The 21,729-nt window shown below is 32.5% G+C and overlaps 3 protein-coding genes across 3 annotated transcripts; all 3 read left to right on the top strand.

The window, feature by feature from the left end:
- The first annotated feature begins 180 nt into the window (after positions 1-180).
- LOC145624215 (uncharacterized) lies at positions 181-4,519 on the top strand. Its single transcript, XM_081677215.1, has 6 exons — positions 181-515; positions 1,713-1,912; positions 2,042-2,182; positions 2,719-2,799; positions 3,433-3,560; positions 3,810-4,519. The coding sequence occupies exons 1-6, from the start codon at positions 275-277 to the stop codon at positions 3,853-3,855; spliced, it is 837 nt and encodes a 278-aa protein (XP_081533341.1). The 5' UTR covers positions 181-274; the 3' UTR covers positions 3,856-4,519.
- Positions 4,520-5,775: 1,256 nt separating this feature from the next.
- On the top strand, positions 5,776-9,785 carry LOC145625383 (uncharacterized). The gene is made up of 6 exons (XM_081678438.1): positions 5,776-6,007; positions 6,474-6,673; positions 7,175-7,336; positions 8,567-8,647; positions 9,498-9,625; positions 9,731-9,785. The coding sequence occupies exons 1-6, from the start codon at positions 5,776-5,778 to the stop codon at positions 9,783-9,785; spliced, it is 858 nt and encodes a 285-aa protein (XP_081534564.1).
- Positions 9,786-16,117: 6,332 nt separating this feature from the next.
- LOC145617021 (uncharacterized) lies at positions 16,118-19,425 on the top strand. Its single transcript, XM_081671727.1, has 2 exons — positions 16,118-16,779; positions 18,574-19,425. Exons 1-2 carry the CDS (start codon positions 16,263-16,265, stop codon positions 19,182-19,184), a joined length of 1,128 nt encoding a protein of 375 aa, XP_081527853.1. The 5' UTR covers positions 16,118-16,262; the 3' UTR covers positions 19,185-19,425.
- Positions 19,426-21,729: the final 2,304 nt, after the last annotated feature.

The raw sequence follows: 21,729 nt of genomic DNA, 5'->3' as shown, positions 1-21,729 counted from the left end.
AAAGGGAAGGAATATTTTGTACGTCCATAAGTCCCATCAAAAATCAAAACCTATCAACTTGGGAATAACAAACATGTGTCATCTTATGACTTACTCAGTATGTCACGTATATTAAACGTAGTCCACTTCCAACATCATACTCATTACTCAGTAGTCAGTTGTCCTCACCACAACAAAGAAAAATCACACTAAGCTTAAACCAAATCAACTAATTTTCCAAAAAGTACACCAACTTTGATCACTTTTTCTCTCCTAAACCACCGGAATAAGTAGTATGGGGGATAAAAGAGCGGCGACACTAACACCGACGGCGGTGAAGCGAGTTGGAAGATGGGTTCGAAGCCGGTCGGTAAGGGAGCAAGTCACCATGGGAGTGGTAGCAGCAGTTATGTTGCTGGTTTTGTTGAAGGTTTTTGTCAAAGGCCAAAATAACTTGTTTATTATTACTCAAATTGCTCATTCAGCTGGTCTTTTAGTTTTGATTTACAAGTTATCTATCACCAAAACTTGTTCAGGTACCCTTTTTTTTTTTTTTTTTTTTTTATTTCACCAACTTTAAGCTATTTTTTCTTTTTCCTCGTGTTTGGAATCTTTATTGATAAATTCTATCCATAAGTGTATAAGAACGAAATAATATATATGCTCATGTCAAATTTTGTTTGGTGTCAATGTCTATTTTCAATATATTTGGGCCTGTTCACATTTACTTAATTTCAATTAGTTCAACTCTAATCAGTTCAGCTCAGCTCAACTCCAATCAGTTCAGTTCAGCTCCAATCAGTTCAGTTATGTTCAGTTCCTAATTTCCCTCTCTCATAAATTATTCATTTCAGTTCAGCTCAGCTCCAATCAGTTCAGCTCAGCTCAGTTCTGTAAATGTTAACATGCTCTTCATCTGTAACTACTTTGAACTTGTTTTCATTAAACATAAATTATATATGAGTGTTTTTGATCCATAAAAATAAATATTAAACTAATAGAAAATACGTATATGGTAATAATTTATTATAATTAAGGGTTGTGATACTAGAATTTTAACTTCAAAGATGGTTATGTTGACATTTAAGACATATGTAAGTCTTGTGAGTTGTGAGTCATTGTTTAGGCTTATCACTTTATGTAGTAGCTGTTGAAAAGTAGAAAGATTACATCTTTATTTATAATTATAATGTTAATTACAGTATTGTTTTATAATTACCCCAGCTCAACTCTAAAAGTAAGTTATAAACAGTAAAATTGGTAAATTGGTAGGTTTAAAAAAAAACAGATTTGTAAAAATTAGGTAAAGAGAATATAGTTAATTTGGTTTTATACACAGTCATCTTTTATGTTTTGACCATCAAAGTCAAATGTGACCTATAATTTAGGGACTACGCCAGAGGCAAAGACGAAGTCTTGACCAAACCTTCACTAAATTAGTAGAAATTCTCAGGATTTTACTAATACTATTTGCAATTTGCATAAACCCTGAAGGAGTAATCAATGAATTACATGGACAATAAAAGAATGGAACCTCAAAATTAACAAGCAAAGACACATAAATATGAATCAAATGATCTTTGTTCATCTACTCTTTAAATAAATTTCTAACAAAATGTTTCTCTTTATCATGTACAATTAGTGTATTAATCATACAGCTTTATATATATATATAAACACAATCTTCTAATAATCTATATTTATGAATCATATCCATAATGATCGTCTTACAGGTCTATCATTGAAGACTCAGGAGCTAACCGCTATATTCTTAATCATGAGAATCATAGCTTATTTTGGTGTCTTACGCGATTTTCATGTTGTACTTGACTCACTAACCCTGGGATGTACACTATGGGTGATCTACATGATACGGTATAAGTTGAAGAGCACCTACTTGCAAGAGCTTGATAACATGCCCTTGTATTATGTGGTAAGCCAATTAATGATCTCTTGTTTAGGCCACTATTATACACCTTGTTCTCTTCCTCTACTAAGCTTAAGTATAGAACATATATATATAGCATGAAGGATAATGACAGATTTTGATTACTGCTCGCAGTTGGTGCCTTGCGCCATTGTTGCATTAATCGGTCATCCTGGATGGCAAGTTCACATTATCTCAAGATTCATGTTTGTATATCTTATGACAATTGAAGCTGTCTCGGTGCTGCCTCAGCTTCATTTAATACAAAATGCTAAGGTTAGTAATACTTTTCCTAGATTTGATACGTTGTAAATATGTTCTATATTGTTTCTGTCTCTTAAACAAGCTCATTTCATATGTTGGATGAAAACCTTAACATTTCATTTTTTGTTGTATTAAGAGTGTGAATTGGGACTTGGAATGTTAATATAGTGAGTTGAGTTGAATCATGTACTGATCATAATCGAGCTGTACATTTCTAGCAAAGCATGTTTGAGTATGTAGGTTAACAAATTGGTCTCAAGTTGCAGAGTATTGCACTCAAAAGATCGAAAGTATGATGAGCTACTTGCTGTCACTCATGCAACAACTGGTCTCAAGTTGTGTCAATATTCGATTCTTGGCCTGTAGCTACGAATGTTAATATGAGTTTGATATATAGTTGAATTTTCAATGTTATTAAGAGTAGTTGTATATGGTTTACAATCTAATCATATGAGAGTAAGTTTTTTGTCATATCATTTTGCTTAAGCGCATTATTAGTAGCATTCTCTAATTTCCATATTAACATCTTCAAAAATGTTGTGTTGCAGATGGTTGAACCATTTACTGCTCATTACGTCTTTGCTTTGGGTGTTGCAAGATTTTTCTCATGCGCAAATTGGATATTTATGGTCAGCATACACCCATTCAATCATACATTCTACTGTTTAAGTGTTCTATTTAATTGCCTACCTTTTCATGAGATTACTATGGAATTTATATTGTTGTTCATATTCATACCAATATAAGGAGTGCAGACATGGAAATCTATGATTGGCAGAATACTTAAATAACGTGATGCTCTCGAATATAAATCCTGTTTTTTGTTCCCCTGGCGCGTAAGTTACTTGCCTATTTAAATTCAAACACTATCATGGATCCTGTCAAATCTACCAAAGAATCTTTTGTGAATTAGCACACAGGCTCCCCTGCCCCAAGCCCCAGCTCCGTAATGGGCAGGTATCTTGTTATTGCACTAAACTAATGTTGATTGTGTATATATGCTAACTTCTGATCATTTGGAATGTTTCGCATATTTCTCACCGCAATGAAATGCACACACAAGTAACTGACCTAAGACAGAAAATTATCAGTATCTGCTCTTCTGATCTGCTGAATCACTGTTTTAGGAAAATCACGGTATCACATTGGTAACTTATTGATGAATGATTTCTAGTTTGCAGGATTAGTATGCTCTATAATATGTCGTATTGAAACTTGTCTACGGTTTTTTGACTGACCATATATGATGCAACTACATACAGCTTATTGACAGCAAGGGAGAAATCCTGACACATATAGGAGATGGACACCTTTACATACTAGTGGCTCTTCTCTCAGAGATTGTTCAAACTTTCATCTTAGCAGATTTTTGCTACTACTACGTCAAGAGGTACACAAACTCCTCAATAATGCTTATATCTGTCGATCTGTTGTTGCATTACTGCCTTTAACTCCATCATTTGTCACGCTATTAGTTCAAATTACACTTGTCAATTGTCATAACTGATAAATGGATTTGCACTAATTTTTTTTCCTTATTCAAGTGTCATTTGTCATGCTGTTAGTTCAAATAAACTTGCATTGTCATAATGATCAATGGATTTGCGCTGATATTTCCCCTTATTCACGGAATTTACAGTGTAATAGAGGGACAGCGCATGATGAGACTACCTTCGCTAGTGTAAGATCAGGATATGCTGAGAGCTGCAGCAATAAATATATGGAGATACATAAGTTTGTAAAACTCTTGATTTCTGCCCCTTCCCCGGTCCCCTAACCAACAAAATGAAGAGGTAAAGCATAAGACTGTATTTCCCATATTCTCTGTATATATGTGACAGCCAAGACATATTTGTATGCTCTCAGTCTCAGCCCTGTCTGGTAGACTTAAAGATTTCGAACTTTCTCAAAATCGTCAACAAAGAAGTCATCATCTGATTTCTGTTAACTATACTGGCAAGATTATGTACTCTCCTATAGAAAATGCCTAGATTATATATAACCTCCGCGGATGATCTTTAGCATTGCATAAAACTACAACAAAAATCTACTGAAAGAGAAAAAAGTCGTCGTCTTCACTTCTATATGAGATTTTTTGTTATGATTGCCATTAGATGTCCTTAAGTGGGTGAAGTAGTCATCTCTTTCCTTTGGTTGCCACTTTGCCTTTGTGGTGGTAGAACCTTATTTCAACTGTGGTTGTGACCGTTGTGTATGTATATTTTTTGCTTGGGTGGGTTTTAGGTGTGTTTAGGTGTTTTTGGGTACTAAATCTATGCATTTAGATTTGTTGATTTGTACTTGAATGATGTAAAATTAGTTTTCTGTATTGTCTGTTACGATTCTCCCTACCTAGGAATGGAAATCAATTACTACCTCTGTTAACATTTACTTGCAACTTTGGGGTATTATTTGAGAGACATAAAATATTCCGAAGTTGCAAGTAAATGTTAACGGAGGTAGTATTAACCTCTAGATTACGTGATTTGATACAGTTACCCACCTTAAGTAGATGGGTTCAGCTCTACTTACCATGGGAGCATGTAACTAATTAATTATGTGAGAAAAGGAAAGAACTACTCTTTTTATGAGATTATCTTGATAATAAGATGAAGGATATATAGTTTCAACTCTTTATTAAATTAATGATAATTACTTTAAAGCCATAAAAGGATGACAATAACTTGTCAAAATTCTATTATTGTTTATTACATGATAGACACATATATGAGTAATATGACATAGTAAAGTTATATGGCCATTGACAATGTTTTTTTTTAATTTATTTATGAGCATTATGATATTTTTGTCACTTGAAAGTCTTGGCTACCAAAAACAAAAATATTGGTGTTACTTGAAAAAAGTCAGACTTAACAGTTAACACATTGTATTTTCATAGCTCAGTTAATACATTGACGTGTATCCTGCTCAAAGCTGTGATTTTCTTACATGACATATTTAATCAAGTTACATGACATACTTTCTAATAGTTGCTCAAGTACTCCCTAACTATATCTCTTGAGCATAACGATTTAGGAAATAAATGGTGGGATATGTGAAAATGTAAGATATAATTAGCAATTTATATCGTTCTTCGTTGAGGTGGGAAAAAATGGTGGGTCTTTGTTGAGTTAAGGTGAACGGAAATTGCATAACAAGGGAAAGATAGTATATATGTATGACATTATTAGATAAGCCTAATTTACCTTAAATAAAAAGTTTACTCAAGTGATGTACTAGTCTAAAGCTTGGTGTGTAACCTAACATTTCACTTTGTCCAATTACCCTATTTGAGATTTAATTCTGATCTGAAAATAATAATCTAAAGTTCGATAAATAACTAAATGAATATACTCCAAATTGATTACATCACACATACTAATACACTATTTAACAATTGTATCAAATAAACAATCACTCTAGTCTCTTTCTAAAACTTGGTCTACGTCCAACTCGCCCGGTCAGCCTAACCACACTATGTGTAATATCTTCTCATCATTACTCTATCAATCTAACCTCTCTTCCTTTGCCTTTTATCTTGTAATAGTCAACTAACTTAACTAATTTTAGACCTCCTTTCATATTTTCCGTTTACAACTGATATTATGGGAGACAAGAAGGCAACTCCGACGCCGGTGAAGCGGCTAGGGAGATGGATTCGGAGTCGATCCGTAAGAGAGAAAGTAACCATGGGCGTGGTTGCAGCAATTATGTTGCTAATTTTGTTGAAAGTTTTTGTCAAAAAACGCACCCATTTCTTTGTTGCTACACAACTTGCTCATTCTGCTGGGATCTTAGTCTTAATTTACAAACTCACTATCAACAAAACTTGTTCCGGTACCTCTTCATTCCTTTTCGAGTTTTCATCATCATATACGTACTTCCTCTGTTTTCTTAAACTCGCAATAAAATTATTATGGCTCTATTCTTGAACATTTGATATATATGTGGCATGAATGCATGACTCGTTGATCAATTATACTTCCAAAGTTATTAACCATAGTCCACAGCCTTGTTTGGTAAATGGCTTTTATTTGGTTTTTTGGTTAACTTTTAGTTTTTGGCGGCTTTTCATCTTGGTCAAATAGTCAAAAAAGTGTTTGGTAAATGACTTTTTTGTTGGCTAAAAAGCAAGTAATTCCGCCAAAAATAAAAGGCTAGTCTTAAGCTTTTTGGTATTGGTTTTTGGCTTTTTACCATTAAAATTACTTTCCTATTTAACTTTTAATTAATAATTAATAAACAAATAGATGGATTGAATTGAAATACATATGCATTAATGAATCCTTGTTGGTTTTAACAGGTCTATCATTGAAGACTCAAGAACTTACAGTGATATTCTTAATCATACGAATTATAAGCCATTTTACGCTAATACGCAATATAAATATTGTACTCGATACTATAACTCTTGGATCTACTTTGTGGGTGATCTATATGATGCGTTATAAATTAAAGTACACCTACATGCAAGGCCTTGACAACTTCAGTTTGTATTATGTGGTAAGTAGATACAACTTATAAGTATTTAATTTGTTCTTAATTCACATTATGCGCAATTCTTTCGATAATTAAAATTTATAATCCTTCCGTCTCACAAAAATTCTACCAAAAAATGACAATAATATAACAATTAAATGAGGCGAAAAGAGGAGTTAGAGAGTATGTACTTCTCTAATTATATTATATTAGCTGAATAACGTTGACTTTTGCACTAATTAAAAAAAATATGCTATCGGTTATCAAAAAAGTTACTCGTATTCATTTAGTCATTTTTGTATTATCATATTGCATCTATTCATTAAGATTTCTAAAAAGAAGTAAAAGACACGCATATGAATAATCAAGTATATTGCCGACAATAAAAGTCAAAATGTTACAAAGAATATATGGACCAGAGGTTCCAAATTAAATGAAGTTTTTTCAAGTGCCAAAGTGTAGAAAAGGCTTTATCTATTTGGTTACAATTGATAATAACATGCTCTACATGTTTGGTGGTGGCAGTTGGTGCCTTGTGCTGCTGTTGCGGTGATAGGCCATCCTGCATGGCAAATCAACTTTTTCAGGGAGCAATTTCAATTTGTGAGGAGACTCTTCTATGTGTATGGCTTGACAATTGAAGCCGTTTCTGTGCTCCCTCAGCTTCATTTGATACAAAATGCCAAGGTTTGTACAGTTATATGTTATGCTAATTTTGGTACGTCTTCATGATAGCTAACTCGTATAATTATAGGACCGGAAAGGAATTGTTTAGTGTTAAAGGACCAACTCAACCAAAAGCTAAAACTGTTTGGGCTTGAAATGTGGATGCAGCACAGGCCCACCCATACCCGGCGCGAATTAGACCTGACAAGTTGTCAAGTCGGATTCGGGTCGGGTCAAGTTCGGGTCGGCAAATGTTCGGGTCGGGTCGGGTTGATTCGAGTTTCGGGTCAAAATTGGGTCAGCACTTCGGGTCAAGTTTGGTCGGGTCAGGTCAAGTTCGGGCTGGGTCTGTTCGAATCAGGTCAATTTTTAAGATCAATTTTCGGGTGAATTTCGGGTCGGGTCAAATTCGGATCGAGTCAATTCGGGTCGGGTCTATTCGGGTGAAGTTTGTGTCGGGTCACCAACTTATATTCACTTAAAAAAAATAGTTGGAAAAATAAAGTAAAATCGTTAAAAAAAATAATAATAAAAAAAAAAAATCATGAGTACCTATTACGTAAGAAATAAAGAAGCCCTAAACTAAGTAATTTACTATTTCACCCTACTCACTTAGGATTCGGGTCAAGTCACTACAAGTCGGGTCGATTCGGGTCAATCAATTTGGGTAACTTTGGGTTTCGGGTCATTTCGAGTCGGGTCAAGTTTGGGTTTCGGGTCAGGTCACTTCGGGTCGGGTCACTTCGGGTCATCGGGTCATGTTCGGGTCGACTCCATTTCGGGTTCGGGTCAACTTTCGGGTTATGGGTCGGGTCATGATTGCCAGGTCTAGAGCCAATTAATTCCACTTTGAAGGAGGGGCGGATGAGATTCGAACCCGTAACCTTTGTGTCACGCTGGCTCTGATACCATGTTAAATAACCAACTCAACCAAAAGCTTAAATTGATGGTTGAGGCCTAGGAATATGTTTTATACTCTATCATTTAGCTAGTAAAAAAACATGAAAAGTTACATTTTCCTAGAATGAATTGAAGCTCTACTTGTAAACCAAAAATGTAACTACCAGCATGAAAAATTTGAAATTCATTTATTTATGGTCACGTAAACAAGCTCAATTCCAACTAATCATTATTATTATATGGAGATTTTGCTAGTTTCCTTATTGGCAATTGGCTATATATATCATTAATTTAGATGATCAAATAGACATGCATATATTTTCCCCTTATGTCTTAAAATTTGTGTTGCAGATGGTTGAGCCATTTACTGGTCATTATGTCTTTGCTTTAGGTGTGGCAAGATTCTTCTCTTTCGCTAATTGGATGATTATGGTCAGTTTGCTATTTATCAATCCATCATTATCTTATTAATTATAACTATTTGTACTTCGCTCCATTAACAACGTTATGTTATTTCTTCATTCTCTAACCCAACTTTTCAATTTTCATGAGATTAATTAATATTTACATGTGTATGTCATATCCTACTGAATATGTCCCCTGTTGAAATAATAAAATAGAGATGAGAGAAGGAAAAGAATAATAAAAGTTGTATTCAATCCATTTTAAAATTGTACTACATTGCAACATATATATAGTGCAAAATATAACTAAAAATAAGGAACATAATCCCATGATCATTGATCATGCTAACATTAACCCCCACTAAACTAACCCACTACTGTTATGATTCCACTAACATTAGGAGTTAACTAACCACTAACAATTTGAAGCAAATATTCCAACATCCCCTACCTATTATTAGTCATTTACTCATTTGTTGATGAATTGAATGGTTTAATTTGTTCTTTTGTGTACAAGAATGAAATGATTTTCTATAATCTGTACTTAACTAAGCTACTCCCTCATCCGATGATAGTATCACGTGTATTATATACACTAGGATGCATGTCTGGAACCATATTGTACATTTGTACATGTTACATTTCTTGTAAAAGATTTAATCTTGATTCATAACTCTAAATAAAGCCATGTTGAAATAACCAAAATCTGTATATTGAGAGATTAGGAATCTTAGGATACAATAATAAATTAATAACAATTAATTTCGAACAAAGGGAGACCATTATATTATGAGTAACGTATGATGTATTGAAATTTGCGTGTCTATGATTACTTCATTTTCGTTATATTAACCTGTATATGTTGCGGTTACCTACAGCTTGCTGACACCAAGGGATCGCTCCTAACACAAATAGGGAGGGGACGTCTATATTTACTAGTGGCTCCTCTTGCTGAGCTAGTTCAAACTTTCATCTTGGCAGACTTTTGTTATTACTACGTCAAGAGGTATATATGTATAATACACATAGCTAAAATCTTTCATTCTTTTTACTTAGAACAAAATATAAAAATCTAAAATAAAGTTAATAATGATCACTTTACACTTTACAGTGTGATGGAAGGACGACGCTTGATGAGGCTACCTTCACTTGTCTCAGTTGTGTGATATTTGGATATGATGATGAGAGATGTACAGACTACAGAGCATCAATATCATCCATTTATGTAAAGTACACCTAACATAAGCTGCTTAAATTGTACTTTCCTAGCTATTTGCACAATTATAATTTGTCTGCTAAAACAAAGTATTCTCATAAGCTTCTCTATATCATGGTCTCAATTTTATTTTATTTTTTACAAGTAAAACTAAAAAACAAAATAAGAAGTTAAAAAGAAAAATATATAACACGTCTTATTGTTGTGGCCAATCAAAGAGTCGGGTTAACCCAAGAACTTAACGAGGATCTTTCTAATTCTACACACAAAAAGCCGCAAAATAATAGACTGGATATCATGGTCTCAATATTGTTTCGTATACTCCTATATTTTTATGAAGTACAGAGTGAACGTGCTAGGTAGAAACCGGTGTTTTTTTTTAGGGTATGTTCTCTTACGTTGAAATTCAGTTCTGTTCAGTTCAGCTCAGCTCGGTTCAGTTCAGTTCAGCTCCTAATTTCCTTCTCTTATAAAATATTCATTTCAGTTTAGTTCACTTCAGTTCAGTTCAGTTCAGTTCAGTCAATGAGAACAGGCCCTTAGTATATACATATTGAGATATGAAATTTTGAAAAGCTAAAATGTAGTACAAGATATTAGAAATGGTGACACAAGTATAATTTCCCGGGATTTTCTTAAATAAATTTTGAGAAGCATTTATAATTTATAATACGTAGTATATCTTATTGGATTCGTTTCAATATGTATATAATAAAAAATTAATCTATAATATTTTTATATAATATTATTAAAAATATTTATCTAAGTAAATGTGATAAAAGAAATGTGTTACTCTGCATCTAATTTAGAATGAAGAAAGTAATAAACAATATTCGGCATTTATGCAACTTGCAAGTGCAACAAGGAGAATCAATTATAGATTTATACAGTTAATGTTAATTAAGATGGGTGGGTTCATAAGTTCATTCATCAACTTGGCATACTATCAACTTAATTGTGCATTGAATCATTTGGTCATGTCACTATTACGGAGTACTCCGTTGTACTTTAGAATGAGTAGACCATAAGGAGAAAAATATCTCTTCATTTTTATTTTATTTTTTGTACAATATGTGCACTTTTTAGCACCCATTACACTAAGTAGCTAGAAAGCTTCGCTTTGTCACCTTAATATTAAGTGACAAAATTATAAATAAATCAATAAATGAGCATAATATTTTCATAAATACTAGTTCATAATTAATAAAAAATTATTATTTAATAATAAAATATAAATATAACAAATTCAAATCAACTACGAGTTTATACATAAAATTCTGTGATGATTAAAATGTTGTAATTAAAAAAATGTAGGGAGTATTTTTTTTTTTTTTTTAAAATAGGTAAGGAGAAAGGTCTTATTGGACCGGACCTCTCACAGATTCAAGCCGACTCGGATTAGTGCATGGGCAAATCAATTTGAGAGTGGGGTACAAGGGCAAGGAAATTCTCATCCCAATTTACGTCTAGTGAGGTTTGATCCCATAACGAGGTGAAACCTTTCTAATTTGTTACCGTATACGGTGTAACACTTAAAAAAACACATACGATTAGGGAAGTGAGTTATTAAAAAAAAAAAAAAAAAAAGTATAGCTTTGTCTGGTGACCAAGTTTGCATCTAACAATCAAGAGGTTGTGAGATCTAACCCCACTAGAGACACTTTGGGAGTGAGGATTCTCGTACTATTCCCCGTTCACTTTCAAAATGTCTAGTCCGCTTAGGGGTGAGCAAAAATTCAGGGTACCCTGATATGGAACCGGAACCTGTTGATCAGGTTCCGGTTCCGGGTAATAAAATTAGGAACCTGTTGCAACAGGTTCCGGTTCCGGGTAATAAAATTTTGGATCTAGAACTTGTAGGGTATCCTGTTAGTACAAGTTCCCTATAGGGTACATGAAACCGGAACCTATATGGTATTAAAAATTCTAGACAATTAGTGTTGGTTTGTTATATTTGAAGTACTATACTAAAGTTGTAAGCTTTTATTGTGATCATCTATTTAAAAAAAAAAAAAAAAAATTATCACAATTTATCAAGTAACTATTAAATTTACTTTGACATTTCGGTTCTCAATTCTTAGGAACCTGTTGCAACAGGTTTAGGAACCTGTTGCAACAGGTTCCGGTTTCGGGTCTTGATATTTTTACAGGGTACCCTGCTACGCTCACCCCTAAGTCTGCTAATCCGAGTTGAGAGGTTTGAGTCCAATAGGGTCCTTCTTCTTTACCAATCGAAATAAATACGGAGTAAATAAAAACAAATATGAGAGTACTTATTCCGTATAAGATACGGAGCAAGTAGTATGTTGACTTTTCACAGCTCATAAGTCTTCAGTAGCTGGGACCCTCTTACCGTAGCACGCTCATCTGTTACCCCGTACAGTTCATTGAACGTAAAATAAGTACACTACACGTGTCAAACATGCATCACCCCTAAACCCCTTCACAGCTTTATCATTCCCCTACCAAAATCCCCATTTTACCCCTCCTAAACACACCATCCTACGAGTACCCGCCAAAAAGTTAGAATTTCATTAAATATTCACCCAAACGCATCTCGCCACGTGTCTCCTGTTCCGTCGACGGGTCATACATCATCGTCAAACTCCCTTGCACTCTTCTCTGCTACTTTGAGCTGTCATTCGTCATCCACGTGTCACATGTCAGGTGGATTTCGATTGGTACTATGGGACCCACTGAAATGGACACGTGTCGACGTGGAGTACTATGCAGCGGGAAATTTTTATTCACGTGGTTACTTTAATTAAGAAAAAATTACCAGATGTGTTGGACCCACAGTTGGTTGACACGTGGAAGATGCTGATTGATGTATGCCAGACGCTCTTTACTTCTGTCTATTGGTGCTTTGATTAAGTTAAGGAATAAGGAGTGAGCATGGAAGAAAGAAGTTCATCTCATTTATGGAAATAAATTTGTTGGTTTTTGAGTTTTTTCTAATGTGAATGAGATGTAGATTAGTGTTCTACAAGCTAAGTAATCTACGTTTTCAAGATCCCTACAAGATAAGTATACTATATTTTCTTTCGTGATTCAACAAAATAAACGTTTTCTAGCTTATAAGAGTAGGTTATTCATCATCAATTAAGCTAAGATCAGATTATCGTATAATGCAGAGTTTTTTTTTTCTAAGGTTTCACAATTCTAATTAAAAATCTACATCATATTTTTAATGTGAATTAAAACTGCATGAATCCAAAACTAAAATATGATTAGGTCATGATCTTACACGATTAAGTTGTCATTCATCATTTATACTTCAACTACGTATTTATGTACATAATATTGGAGTAATTTTTAAGGTTTTATAATTCGAATTATTTATACAACTATTTTTAATATACATGAAAATGTATTAATTCATCAAAACTATAACATGATTAGTCCATAGCTCTTAAAGGATTATGTTGTCGTTCATCATCAACGTACAATATTAACTAAGGATTATCATATTATATACTTCGTAGTATATTGATTATAAGTTTTATGATTTGAATGATCTATACATATGTTAATGTGAAACTGTGTCATTTTAAAGTGAATTTGTGATTAAACAAGTCATGCATGTTGCTAGCTTAGGGTGATTAGGGATTCGTAAACCGTCATAAAAATTATACATTTAACTCGACTCCAATCATAGATGATTTCTGGTCTCAAATGGAAAATAATATATTCTAACTTTCAAAATCAACTACAGCAATAAAACATTATATATATATATATATATATATATATATATATATATATATATATATATATATATATATATATATATATATATATATATATATATATATATATATATATATATATATATATATATATATATATATATATATATATACAAAGTTTGTGATATAAACAACAATAACATGATCACAAAATAGTGTATGGCTTTGTTTAATTGGTTTGCATTTTTGTTAGAAACTTTTGAATATTGATTTTTTAGGTGGTCATGCAATGTCAAAATTGATAATACTACAGCTTAAATTAATAACTTAAGTAAATTAAATCAACATATATCTATTAAGCAACAACTAATTTCCAATCAATTGTTATATATAACTATAATTTCCAAGTGAGGAGATCATCACTTTCTAGGTTACTAGTTAGCTACTTTCTAAAATATAACAAATAATAAGGGGTTGTTCACTTTAGCTTCATTTCAATTCAGCTCCAATCAGTTCAGTTCAGCTCCTAATTTCCTTTATTCTCTCATAAAATATTCATTTCAAATCAGCTCAGTTCAGTCGATCAACTCTAATCAGTTCAGTTTAGCTTAGTTCAGTAAATGTGAACAAGCCCTAAGAAATTTAATATATTAATCTTATATATATATATATATATATATATATATATATAAAGGGGAGTTTTTTTCCCGAGTTTTTAGAGAGCCACGTAGGATCTAATTTTCTCAGCGCGCCATGTAGGATTATAAATCTTAGTAGTAGCCAATTAAATAAAAGATTATTAATTTCTTTTAGAATTAAATAATTTAAATGTCATGTAAGCAAAATTGGCGAATGAGATTTTTAAGTTTAAATTTATTAAATATTATATATTATCTTTTAATATTAGGAATTGTATCTAAATATATAACAAATTTTAGGCTCATAAATACAAAAAAAAAAAAAAAAAAAAAATTTAAAAAAATCAAACAAACCGTGCATCGCACGGGCTTCATCTAGTTATTAATAATTTGGGTACATTTTAGTTGTATGCAAAACTTTAAATGATGATATCTGATGTGTGATATGGAATATTTCTTTTGTGTAGTATTACAGATATATCGGCTTGTTAGTTGTTAACTGTTTTGTGACATATTGAAATTAATACTCGTATTACTTACCTACTTTGGCACATGTACATTTCCATATCATACAATGTGCAGTGGGTTCCATTTACTCTCTCAATAATCAATGTTTTTATTTATTTCAACAAGAAAGGAAATTTTTTTAATGAATTAAATTATACTTCGTATGATATTTATATCTAAATTAGCAAGGACAAATTTAAACTTCAAAACATATTTTTCTAAAAATTTAAATAAGTTTATTAAGAATATCTATGTATCCATCACAATAAAATATTTAAGTTATTGAGAAAGAACTCTAATTCTTTGATGTAATCATATTTTTTCATTTGCATGGGAAACCTTATATTAAACGCTATCCATCTCATATATTTCACACAATATGATTTTCACTATAAAAGTATAAATTAATGGGTAACGAAGAAATAAACTCACCCAAAATGTAGATTTTTCAAATTAAGAGCAAAGCTAAGGCAATAATAATTTTTTTTTTTGACACAATAATAAAATAAAATGTAAGCCAAAATATAAATTTAGCTATTTATAACCTAAGAAATCGGAAAATCTCCTTTAGGCAAGAAAGAATTAGATAAAAGTGGTGAGTGTTAGTCAATCTTATTCTCTTTTAATTTTGTCAAAGACTTTCATTTTTTCTATTATCTCATCTTTATTTTTTACATTTCTTATAATTTCTCATATATATTTCGTATGTTTTATTGATTAACATTGTTATTAACATTTCAAAGTTTTTTTAACCTCTTACACTTTTTATTTCACGCTTACCTCAATTCCTATATTATGCTTGCCATTTTTCTTTTATTATCAATAAGTAAAATTGTAAAACTTTAAAATTGCGAATATAAATTAAAGACTTGAGGTAATGATACATAAGTATAAAAATCGAAGAAAATAGGTTTCAAATTATTTCATACACCTAGAACTACCAATAAACGAAGTGCAACTCTATGCCACGTGAGGATAATTCTGGACTTCTTATACTGCACTTGATTTTCAACGCATGCACGACATGCACCCCTCTACTCAATCCGAAAATGTCATATCTATATTATCCGAATCTATATATATTTGCAATCTATATCATAACTAAAACAAATTCATTACTCCCTCTTATCATATTTTTAAAGAGAAGATTAAAACTTAAAATTCAACAATCTCTATCAAATTATATATATAAAAAAAACAATAATAAATATAGAAGAAGTAGAAAGACAATTAACCACCATTGAAGTTTAAAAGCTATAACAACAACAAGAATACACAATTAACACATTCTCTCTCTCCTCAAACCCGCCTCCCAAACACTTCTTACGTGTTAGCAGCCATCTCTCCCTTCCTCTCTCGTCCCACCACGTGTCATCTCACCCTAAAATAAAAATAAAAAATAAAAATAAAAAAAAGTCACATTATTTTTAAACCCCTTCTTCTTCTACCCCCTTTAAAACAACCCAAAACACAAAAACGCTATTCTCCTTCCTTCCTTTCTTTCCCTCCATTGTTATATATTCTCCCATGCTTTTTAGAGAGAGAAACTCTTCATCTTTTTTTAGAGAGAGAAACCTTCCTTAACCTTCATCAATGGCGGACGATAACCCACCAACCGACGAACCCCCCACCACAAACACAAAAATAACCGCCATTGATGAAGATGACTTAGAGCTTAGCCTCTCTCTTCGCCCTCTCAATTACTCCTCTTCTTCTCCACCTTCATCTCTCCTTCATAAGAATGTTCTCGAACCTTCCTTTGTTTCCCCTCCCAACGGTCAGATCCTCTCCAAGCGTGACGCGCAAGCTCTCCGCCGCCATGAAGCGAAGCTAAAGCGTGACTTGAAACGTAAGTCCTCCGCTAAAAACGACGTCGTTGTCGGAAATCATCAACAGGAGGATTTTCTGGAGGAACGTCGTCGGAAACTTCTGAATTTAGGGTTTCAAGGAGCGACGCCGCCGTGGTTAGGGTGGAATGCTGGTGTTTATCAAGGGCAAAACGGTAATTTCGCTTCTCAGAATGACGGTGCCGGTGCCGGCGCCGGCGGTTCTATGTCTAGCGGTAGCTCTTCTGGAATTTCTGATAATTACCAGTGTATTTCTGCCACAGGTAATTTCTTCTTAATTTTGAATTTAATTGATTAATTAATTTGTTTATTTAATCAGGTTTTCTATTTAATGATTTAATATAGAATTAATTTTAAATTAATTGCAAGTTGAATGGATTTTATTCTACAAAGTCATTTTCAAGGAAGATCTGTCTTTTTAATTTGATTTTAATGTTGTTACAAGTTGCTAATATTATAAATTTGATTATAATCCTAGAATAAAAAAGCCACATGACTACATGAGGTTAGTAATCAAATGTTGTTTTATCAAATAAAAAATGATCCAATTGGTGGAGAAAGATAATATTTTTAATAATCATAGGATTAAGAAAGGGTAATCCCGATATTATAGTTAATTATATATGTTAAAGAATGTGTAATTGGGGTTGTTCTTGTTTTTAAATAAATTAAAAGGGTATGAATGACATTGTTGCTTTAAGATGATATGATATGACACTGAGTCACTGATTGCAATTTGCAAGTTGTATTGATTTCTTAATTTGGGGGTGCAAAGTCATTAATCAAGTTGTAATTCTTAAATTGTGCCAAAGAACACCTAGTTGTACACATTGCTTTAATTTATAATTGTGGACGGTGACGGTGTTGGTGTTCCTAATCAATGACTATTAGGTAATGAATAATGATATTAATCGATCATCCGATTTTGATGGATTAATAATAAAAGAAACATAGGAGTACAACGAAAAATATTTAGGATGAGGATGTTCATACGGAGTCACAAAGGACAATGATATAGATTAGTCTTCGGTTTTAGATTGATTTGGTAGATGATAGCCTAAGATTGAATTCGTGATTATGATTAATGAGCAGATTATAAATATTAATGTATGCAATTAAAGGGAAATGCATTGCTGAATTGGGGTTAGATTCCATGTGTTAATAAAAGAAACATTGGAATACTACGAGTAATGATGCAGATTAGTCTTCGGTTTTGATTGTTTTCCTCTAATAGAGTTGGCTCTGTAGATTGATTTGGAAGATGATAACTTAAGATTTGATTTGTGATTATGATCGATTCTTAGATTGTACGAAGTAAATTTTAATGTATGCAATAATGCAACATAAGGGGAATGCAGTGCAAATTTGGGGTTGAAGTTTACTCTTTTATTGTGACATCACGAGTGACGGTTTCTAGTAATCTAGTATTACCTGATTGTTGAAGTCTGTATTCAAGTTGTTCTACCATGGAGATAAGATTAAATATTGTACATAATTACATATTCTTTTGAAGATTTAATATTGTTTATCAACATTGGGTTGGTTTGTGATAACCTGCAAAGTGCAATCATGCTGACAAAGGATGTTTATTTTCTGTTTAACCTGGATAATATTGTAATCAACTTATTTGGAGTCTATTTAATCACATAAGTTGGCGAAGGTCCAAATTAATCTCTCATAAAATGGGTAGAGAGTAGAGTTTGCAGTGTTTATATTCTTTAGACTTGAATATAAGAAGGTCAATTGTTGGCCTTAATCCTTGGACGGTTTCATATTGGAAGAATTGACACAATCGGAGTCTGAGAGGAGGATACGACATAGTTGATTACTTTAGGAGTTTTAACCTGTAGAAACATTTTCTAATAAATCCTTATACTAAATATGGAGTATCCCTGTAAACTCAGAATTTTTTGTGTTCTTCTCATCTCCATATTCTGGTTATCAGTCTTTTAGCTCTCTAGTTTTTGGCAAAAATGATTGCGATGTTTATCCAATGTTTGTGATGAACTCTGTTTCCATATGTGGTATCTATTTGAGCTGACCTTTTGTTAATGTAGGTGGAAATAGCAGTGACGCTGGCAGTCATTCAAGCCATCCTCACTCGCCATTGCCCCCAACAAATGCTCCGGCAACTAGTACTACTGCGCAACTACAACCTTGTTCATCACAACCAGAACTTCAAATTAACTGTTCTAATTCAAACGTCTCAAAACCCCCATTGTGCAGCTCATACTCGAACAAGATTGAACTCGTTACGGGCTCAAGACAACTCTCTAAGTCACAAGAAAAACCGAATATGATTTGCCAACAAAATGAAGCGCAACCTAACATTGATGATACATTGTCAGATGATAATAACAAAACTCCTCGAACCACAATTCCCAAAGAAGCCAAAGGTGAAATTGGGAAGCCTCCAAAGCCCGTTGGGGTAATAGACCAGCAGAAACTGATGTTTTCTCAAATGCCTTGTGTTTCAACCACCGGAAATGGACCCAATGGAAAGACATTAACTGGGTTTTTGTATAAATATTCAAAGGCTGAGGTGAGCATTATATGTGTTTGCCATGGAGCATCATTCTCCCCAGCTGGTTTCGTGGAGCATGCTGGGGGTGTAGATGTAGAATACCCTCTCAAGCATATTAGAGTGGTTCCTTTTGCCCTTGGTTGACACCCTGAGCTAACCTAATGAGCTGTTGAGTGTTGCTAAATTGAAGTAAGATCGAGATCGTAAGACTCCTTCTGTTAGTTTTTTTAAGTAGTACAGGCAACCTTTCTTTTTGTAGCATTACAGGGTATAGATAGGAAATTCTTTGTTCTGAAGGTTGAACTTTTTTTATCTAACTGAATTAGTACATTGGATGTTAATTATAATATTATACTTTTCTGTAATGTTTATTATGAATTCAATTAAGCTTGCCTAATTATCCTATTTAAAGCTTAATATTCTTAAATCATCCTTGTACACTTTGTTAAAATGGATTTAATACTGCAAAAAACATATCAAACGTGACATGTTGCAACAGTGTATTAGAGAACCAATAGGTCACATGATGAACATGGATCTATTCTTTGACTCTTTGTATTACATAGAGTATGAGCTCGAGCAAGACTTGACTCACATGGTAAAGCATCCTATCTTAAGGGTACTTGAAGTTGGAGGTGGGGTTCTCTTACCTGTGGGAGTTGAAGTTTGGTCAATATTCTTCTAAATTAAAATACATGCATGCACATTTTTGCCACCGTCCATAGATTTATTTGAACAAACTACAAAGTTAAATTCCCTATAAAGCTTTGCCGTGTACAAGTTCAAGCAATGCACGCAAAAGAAAGGAGGAGAAAAGGCATCAGCTTCAGGAACACTGAAACATCTAAAAAGCATATAAACTGCTATATTTAGAAGAACATTATGATGTCTTTTTAATTGCCACATGGTGTTTTTTATTTGGTAGTTCCGTCCTCATTAATAAATAAAATTTGGTAAACGTGGAGTACATCTATCTAAAATTATTATTATTTTTTTTTCCTTAGATTATGTGTGACATTTATTTTTAGGCCAAGGAACGGAGGAAGTAGTAATTGTCTTCGATGAAAATCAAAGATCTTTTGATTATTTACACCCACCCGATTATCATTTTAAATTCCTTTTATAGGTCATGTTATAGGCAGCCGATGAAGAACATGTATGATATTTGGCATTAATGTGGGTTTGGAAGAATGTTTTGTTTTCTAAAAAAGAGTATGAGAGGAAAGAATGGATTTTCCTCAAATCTCAACTAAATTTGGTTGGATTTTGATTCTGTGAACAAGTTTATTTCTGCTGATTTCTATATAAATTTATCATTAACTTTTCAGAGCATTTGACAACAAGGATAGGATAACGTGGATAAGAATAGGCATTAGCAGGTGGATTATCAATTGTTTGATATGATTTGAGAATTAAATTGAGATAAGTAATAAAATTACTTAACTATCCTTAGTAACCTTTCTCCTCCGGTCCTCCTTCCTCAAGCTAAATTTTTAGCCAGGTCACAAGATTGCGACACTTAGCGTTCCAACTTTTCGCCAAGTATCGCACCACGTTTGATAGATTTAAATAGACTTTATAAGATAAAAAAAAAAGTTAATTAAGAATTTTATTTGAATTGAATTTTAGGATAAAATTGTTAGTTTAGAGTTTTATTATTGATAAAATACTAATATGTATAAATTGAATTATAATTTTATTCAAAAATTTATTAGATTATAATTCTAAAAAATTATCATATAAATTTATTTTTTGTATCATGATATTTTTTTTTTGGAGCAAAGGAAGTAGTTTAAAACATAAAACATCTCTTTCTAATATATACTAATCGGTTATAATTATACACTTCACAATCTAATAGAATGGAGACCTGTCATTTTGGATTGGGTCACAAGTCATTTTGGATTGGGTCACTTCAGGTTATAAGTCAAGAAATGTTCAACCCTTGCCCCAAGTTTTGGGTTTGGGTCAATCCAACGTGCTTTGAACAATTAGTTTATTTTTTTTATTTTTTTTTATTTTTTTAATGTATTAAGGGTCTGTTCATATTTACTGAACTGAGCTGAACTGAACTGAACTGATTGGAGCTGAACTGAACTGATTAAAGCTGAACTGAACTGAAAATAAGTAAATATGAACAGGCCCTAAATCGAACATTTTCACCAACGTTATTATTAGTCATTATATAGTACATACCTACTAGATAGCAAATCGTGAGAAAAACATAGATTATAAATTTATCTTAAAAATTAAATAAACAACCCGAGCATCGCACGGGGCACAAAATTAGTACTTCCTATAAAGCTAAACTTTTAGCCAGGTTACGAGGCAGCGACACTTGGTGTTTCAACTTTTCGCCAAGTGTCGTGTCATGGTGGATAGATTTAAATAGATTTCATAAGATAAAAAAGTTAATTTAAAATTCTATTTGGATATAATTTTCGGATAAAATTGTCATTTTAGAGTTTAATTTTTGATAAAATACCAATATTTCAGATGTAAATTGAATTATAATTTTATCAAAAATAATTATTAGATTATAATTCTAAAAAATTATCATATAAATTTATTTTTTTAGTTCAAAGCGTAAAACATCCATGTGTAATGTATACTAATCGGTTAAAATAATATATATATACTTCACAACATAATAGAATTTTATTACTATGTATGTCAATTAGGGTCGGGT

This window comes from Chenopodium album, chromosome 3 (genome assembly GCF_948465745.1).
Source record: "Chenopodium album chromosome 3, dcCheAlbu1.1, whole genome shotgun sequence".
Classification (NCBI taxonomy): Eukaryota; Viridiplantae; Streptophyta; class Magnoliopsida; order Caryophyllales; family Amaranthaceae; genus Chenopodium; species Chenopodium album.
This window is presented reverse-complemented; position numbering and strand designations above follow the sequence as displayed.

Coding starts and splice junctions, on each gene's coding strand:
- LOC145624215 (XM_081677215.1), top strand. CDS start 275: ATGGGGGATAAAAGAGCGGCGACACTAACACCGACGGCGGTGAAGCGA. Junction 2,183..2,718: donor ATTTAATACAAAATGCTAAG/GTTAGTAATACT, acceptor GTTGTGTTGCAG/ATGGTTGAACCATTTACTGC. Junction 3,561..3,809: donor TGCTACTACTACGTCAAGAG/GTACACAAACTC, acceptor CGGAATTTACAG/TGTAATAGAGGGACAGCGCA.
- LOC145625383 (XM_081678438.1), top strand. CDS start 5,776: ATGGGAGACAAGAAGGCAACTCCGACGCCGGTGAAGCGGCTAGGGAGA. Junction 6,674..7,174: donor ACTTCAGTTTGTATTATGTG/GTAAGTAGATAC, acceptor TGGTGGTGGCAG/TTGGTGCCTTGTGCTGCTGT. Junction 8,648..9,497: donor TCGCTAATTGGATGATTATG/GTCAGTTTGCTA, acceptor GGTTACCTACAG/CTTGCTGACACCAAGGGATC.
- LOC145617021 (XM_081671727.1), top strand. CDS start 16,263: ATGGCGGACGATAACCCACCAACCGACGAACCCCCCACCACAAACACA. Junction 16,780..18,573: donor CCAGTGTATTTCTGCCACAG/GTAATTTCTTCT, acceptor TTGTTAATGTAG/GTGGAAATAGCAGTGACGCT.